The sequence below is a fragment of the Indicator indicator genome, chromosome 7 (assembly GCF_027791375.1).
Source record: "Indicator indicator isolate 239-I01 chromosome 7, UM_Iind_1.1, whole genome shotgun sequence".
Classification (NCBI taxonomy): Eukaryota; Metazoa; Chordata; class Aves; order Piciformes; family Indicatoridae; genus Indicator; species Indicator indicator.
The window spans coordinates 31,391,570-31,397,569 of NC_072016.1; the positions used below are offsets into that span (position 1 = coordinate 31,391,570).

The window sequence follows — 6,000 nt, forward strand, 5'->3', positions numbered from 1 at the left end:
TTGCTAATCTTGCTAAATGGTGAGCACTCATCTGCTCAGGGCCACTGTCATCTGAAACAGAAGAACTTACATAATGCCTTGACCAAGTCAGACTTTAACTTGGCATCATGGCAGTGAAAGATCAGCAAGGTGACCTATTGCATCATTTGCCACTTGCCATTATTTTGAGATGACATGCTGTTCATTCCTGAACTTCCCTATTCACGACTTTAAATTTTTCTTCAGGCTAAGAAGGCTGAGAGATCTTTTCACTCTACAGATCACTGAAAAGATGTTTGATCCAGGGCAGGAGCAGTCCCTTCTCCCAAGTAACAAGCAATAAGACAAGAGGAAACATCTTCAAGTTGTGTTAGGGGAGATTTTAGTTGGAAATTTTTTCCCCGAAAGAGTTGTTAAACCCTGGAATAGGCTTCCCATGTAGGTGGTAGAGTTGCCATCTCTTGAGGGATTTAAAAGGCCTGTAGATGTGGTGCTGAGGGACAGGGGTCGGTGGTCACCTGGCAGTGCTGGGTTAACAGTTGGACTTGATGATATTGATGATCTTTTCCAACAGAAACAATTCTATGATTCCACATAGATCTGGTATCTTTGAAAGTATTTTCAGTATGCTAGAGGCTGCTCTACGGGAAAGAATGAGTCTTGAACACTACTGTGCAGTGCTACAATATGCCTAAGCCCCATACAATGCCCAATTTTTAATTATATTTTTCATGTGGCATTACACAGAACACCAAAGTTTGATGAAGAAGTTGCTTGAGAACTCTTCATTGTTTGAAAGGGAAAGACTTAAGGGAAACTGAGTTCATTTTTTGTGCTACAGTAGTAAGGAAAACTGGTGGTGTTTACAGGCTACATGAATCACAGCTAACACAGAGCAGCTCCTGTGAATAAATAAAGCCAAATAAGAAGCTAAACCAAACCTGTAACATCCATCTTGTAACTGAGCTGTACACATCATTATCTTCCCAGGAACTTTTACTGAGTCCACTGCCAGAAACAGGGCCTGGAACATGAGTTTTCCATGTCAAGAAAGTGCTGTAAAGATCTGTTCAAGGTGACTTCAGCTGATATGGGCTCATACTGGAAAAGACAAAATGTGTACAGATGCAAGAACTCCATTACCAATTATTCTTCAGGAGGATCTTACCCACCAAATATTTTGCTAGACGTCTAGTCTGCTTGTGAGCTGTAAAGCTGCTGAAAAACGGACTTTGATCTCATTCCTAACCAGAGTATGGGACCAAAAGAACACTTCTCAATCATTCCCCAGTCACCCAGCCACTTAGTGGGCTGATGAGGCATTTAATAGATCAGCTGCTGGGTAACTTGACATTCTGAACATGGTACAGAACAAGCCAGAGAAATGAGGTACACAATGAAAATGGCCTGAGTAGCCCAAGACTAGGTTTGCACATACATGTTGTTGTACTGTGTGCCACAGAAAATGACTTAAGATTAGATATCTGCAGCCTTCAGAGGGTCTCAGTCTGCTTCATGTGTATCCTGCAGAAACACAGCTGGCTGGAATCCACCTCATAATAACTAATTCTGAAATGTCTGGAATCATTCCTGCTGCAGATCTTCCTAGTCAACACCTTGAGTAGTAAGGCAAGGAATTAGTTTAATCCAGTGACAGCTGTCTGGGGCCCACTGGGCAGCTGGTAAAGGAACTAGCTACATTGAACCTCCATGTTTGCATTTCCTCTGCACTACCTATTCCACACAACACAGCCATGTCTTTGTGTGACCAGTTGGACATCTGCCAGAAGCCATTGCCACGTGCCTCTCACCATAAATACAACCTGTGATGCCATCAGGAGGTAGGACTTGCACGTTCCACAGTGACAACCGTGTCCTGGGCTGTATGAAAAGCATTGTGGCCAGAAGATTGAGGAAGGTGATTCTGCTGCTCTGCTCTGGTGAGACTTCACCTGGAGTACTGTGTCCAGCTCTAGTGGCCTCAGCACAAGCATCAGGCATAGACCTGTTGGAGTGGGTCCAGAGGAAGCTGCAAAAGTGATCAGAGGGCTGGAACCTCTCTCCTGTGAAGAAACACTGAGAGAGTTGGAGTTGTTTGGCCTGGAGGAGAGTCTAGTGAGACCTTATTGTGGCCTTTCAGTACATAAGAGGGGGCCTATAAGAAACACGGGGTCGGATTTTTAGCAGGGCCTGTTGTGACAGGACAAGGGGTGATAGTTTTAAACTAAAAGCAGAGCTGCCAACCCCCTGGCACTGGCAGGGAAACCTTCCACTAGACCAAGTTGCTGAAGGCCTTATCCACCATGGCCTTGAACACCTCCAGGGAGGGGGTATCTACAACCTTCCTGGGCAACCTGTTCCAGTGTCTCACCATCCTTACTGTTAAGAATTTCTTTCTACTCTCCTGTCTAAATCTGCCCTCTTCAAGTTTCAGTCCATTGCCTTTCATCCTGTCACTACAAGCCCTTGTAAAAAGTCCCTTCCTGGGTTTCTTGTAGGCCCCTTTCAGGTATTAGAAGGCCACTCTAACGTCTCTCCAGTGTCTTGTTTCTCCAGGCTGAGAACTCTTGCAGCCTGTCCCCATAGGGGAGGTGCTCCAGCCCTTTGATTATCTTCATGACCCTCTTCTGGACTCACTCCAACAGTTTTATGTCCCTCTTATGCTGGGGGCACCAGAACTGGATGCAGTACTCCAGGTGGTATCTCACAAGAGCAGCATAGAGGAGGAGATCACCCACCCCAGGAGCTGTCCCCTCAACAGAGCAGGAGAGGAAGGGTCTATCTGAAGAGATTGAAGCATTTCACCAGGAGAGCTTTGGTGGCCTGGGATCACTGTTGGAAAATCTGCAGTCCTGTCACTACAAATCACCCTTCCAGTACTGCACAGAGGTGCAAGCCATGCAAAGTGGTAACTATGACTGATATAGTCTATGAAATAAACTGTAAAACATGTTTGTGATTCTAGGCTATAGAAGCAACCAAATGGAGTGGTGGAGAGAAAGGGCTGGTGTTACTGGCATGGGAATCAAGTATTCAGGTTTCCTATAAAGCTACCATAGCTTCGCCAAAGGCAGAATCGCAGGCAAACATGGGGCCTTGAAAAGGGTCGTGAACAGCAAAACCACATCCCAGAGGAATCAATTTACACTATTTGTGTTACTTTGATTTGTAACATTCCCTGGGTTTTCCTACTTTACACTTCTTAAGGAAAAGAAATACTCAAATGAAGGGCACGAGTCAGCTTCTCTAAAAGAGATTTCAGTGCTCTGCAGGAGACCAACCATTTCATGCTCTGGGAGCATCTTAGAATGATAGCCACATGAAATTAAGATGTTTTTGGCATGCACAGTGATGACAGTCACAACTGAGAGGCCATATAGGTCAAGAGGATTTAGATCCAGTTAGTCCTAACATGAGGCAGGGAAGTGGTCTAGCCAAGCTGACTGGAACACCTTTCTCTTCCTGTGGGGTCTGAGCTCTTAACTGATTTCAGACAGCCAGCAATGGAGAGATAGTGTGTTAGCAGTGTTCCATCCTGTTGGCTCAGACACCCAGGAGTGCTGATTCGGTGGCCAGAAAACAAGGCAGCTCTGGATGTGTGCTGAGTGGCTCTAATGACCCCATCTTTTGTAACTCAAAGTCAAATTAGAGTTAAAAACTTACTTTAATCAATCTGCAGGTAAATACATTCACATAGCAGTTATGAATTCCAAAACCATGACCTGAGGTGAACCTCACGGTTAGTTAACAGCTGTGTGATTAATTGGGAAGAGACCAAATCCTTTCTCTCCAGCATGGAAAAACAACTGCAGGCACCTACACAGGGCACTGCTGAGGTCCACAGGTCCACACACCAGTCTGTGAAGCAAACACTGCTCCACCTGAGTACAAAAACCAATTAAACATGGAATAATTTAAAACCCCTTTTTATTTAGACAAACACAAGAAGAGCTAGATAGGATTTACGAGCTAATTTTTTGGTTGGAGAGCCAATGTATATGTTAAAGCATCGCAGGAGACCGAGAGGATTCAGCCTTCAACAGCATGTTGTAATAATTTGTACAACTGCCTGAGACAGATTGTTTTAAACCAATTACTTCCTGTCTGTGTGGGGACAGATGAGCCCCCAGCTAAAATTCCTTTTCATTCCGGTGCCTGTAAGAATGAAGATGAAATGTGATTTTTTTTCCTTTCTAATAAACGCTCCAAAAAGCAGAGCAGAAAAAGCATGTGTTTCTCTGTTATGGAAAATAGGCCGTGGCATGCTGGAAATTCTGCATTTTACTTATTTTCAACCACAAATGCCACATTTTTAAAGAAATGAATAATGTAATCACTTTCTCTGATTTTTGTTTTCTGCCTCACTGGGCACTTAGTGCTGTGTTATTACACGAACCACTGTTCTCTGCAAGAAGAACCATCTTTAGACGTCTCATCCCAAACCTTGAAGTCACAGGGGATGAACTGAAAAGGCGGGGAGAGGCTGTGTGTGTGTGTTAGCATCAACTGGACACCTTCCCACGGACCGGATGGAGCTTCTGGTTGTCGCCTGATGACACAGAGCTGCAGTTTCCTACATCACCTCAGACAAAAAACCCTCTTCCAGGCAGGGACCAAGGATACAGCTTGCAGTTTTCAGGCCAGATGACAGAAACAATACTAAAATGCGGGTCAAATAGGGCACAACGAAGTCCCACGAGCAAATTGAGAGCCTGGAGAGGTCTTCTCTGATGAGTATCTCTGGGATTTGAAATGGCTGCATGCACCTTCATCAGCATCAGGAGAACAGCAGTAGCGATGAGAGCCACAGCTCCCAAGCTCTCGAAGTCTAGGACATGTGCTGGCAAACCAAACAGCCACGAGGAGGGTTTTATTAAGGAACTCGGAGAGGAATCTGAAGGGAATTAGTGTCAGACATGTGTGAAGAGAGTTACTTTTCCTATCTCCAACCCCTGTAATTACATCTCGAATGTGTTAATAAAATCCAGCGGTTACAGCAGTTTTTTTCTCTTCACCAGTACCTTTAACGTGCTGCCCTGCCGCCTATTCAGAATCATCTTTGTGACACCAAATCGCCATGCAACCACCAGAAACGAAGCCCTCGCGCCCTGCTCTGTCCCCCTCAGAGGTGCGGGGCGTAGAAGGAGCCAAGGTATGCGGGGCCGAGTAAAGGCGCGAAAGGGCCCCCGCCCAGCGAGAAGGGAGCGGCGGGCGGGACGAGGACGTTGGTGGGGGCGTAGGGGGAGAAAGTCTGGAAGGGCAGAGAGCCGGGGCCCGGCGGGCTGGGGCTACCGCTGCCCGCAGCCGCTGCCACCGCCGTGGAAGGGGATGCGGCGGGGGCTGCCCCGTCGGCGCCCGGGTGCTGCTTCTTCCACTTCGTGCGTCGGTTCTGGAACCAGATCTTCACCTGCGTCTCGGTAAGGCTGAGGGAGAGCGCCAGGCTGAGGCGCTCGCAGACCGACAGGTACCGTGTGGCCCGGAACTTGTTTTCCAGGGCCACCAGCTGCTCGTAGGTGAAGGCCGTCCGTGCCCGGCGCGGCTTGCCGCACCCCGGTTCGGCCCGCCGTCGCCGGGTGCCCCGCGGTGAGACCGGCTCCTCGGGACCGGGAGGAGCTGCGGGCTGGGTCCTGTCCCTAGCCTCTGTCCCGTCCCCGGGCGGTCCCTCCTCGTCGTGCTCCTGCCCTGCTGCCTCGGCGCCGCTCTCTGCTGGGGAGTGCGGATCTGCGGGAAGATGGCAGCGGTGTCAGGTCAGGGGACTTATCGCGGAGCACCCTCCTCCCGCCCCTTGCCTAGTGTCGAGCCGCCTGCCACGCCACAAAACCCGACTTCTCCTGACCGACATCCTCCTATCCTTCGGCCAGCACCGAGCTGCCCGCCACGCCTGCAAAATCCTCTTCTCTACCACCCCCCCCACACATGATAAAATAAGGTTAATCACTAAAATAAAATAGAGGAGGGGAAAAAAAAACCCTCCGCACTCCCTGCTCCGCCATCGCATCTGCGGCGGGGAGGGCGGAGGCG

At 48.3% G+C, this 6,000-nt stretch overlaps 1 protein-coding gene across 1 annotated transcript; it reads right to left on the minus strand.

The window, feature by feature from the left end:
* Positions 1-5,101: 5,101 nt before the first annotated feature.
* Positions 5,102-5,821, minus strand: NKX1-2 (NK1 homeobox 2). The gene is made up of 2 exons (XM_054382715.1): positions 5,806-5,821; positions 5,102-5,700 (listed from the first exon to the last, which is right to left on the minus strand). Exons 1-2 carry the CDS (start codon positions 5,819-5,821, stop codon positions 5,102-5,104), a joined length of 615 nt encoding a protein of 204 aa, XP_054238690.1.
* Between the last annotated feature and the right edge of the window lie 179 nt (positions 5,822-6,000).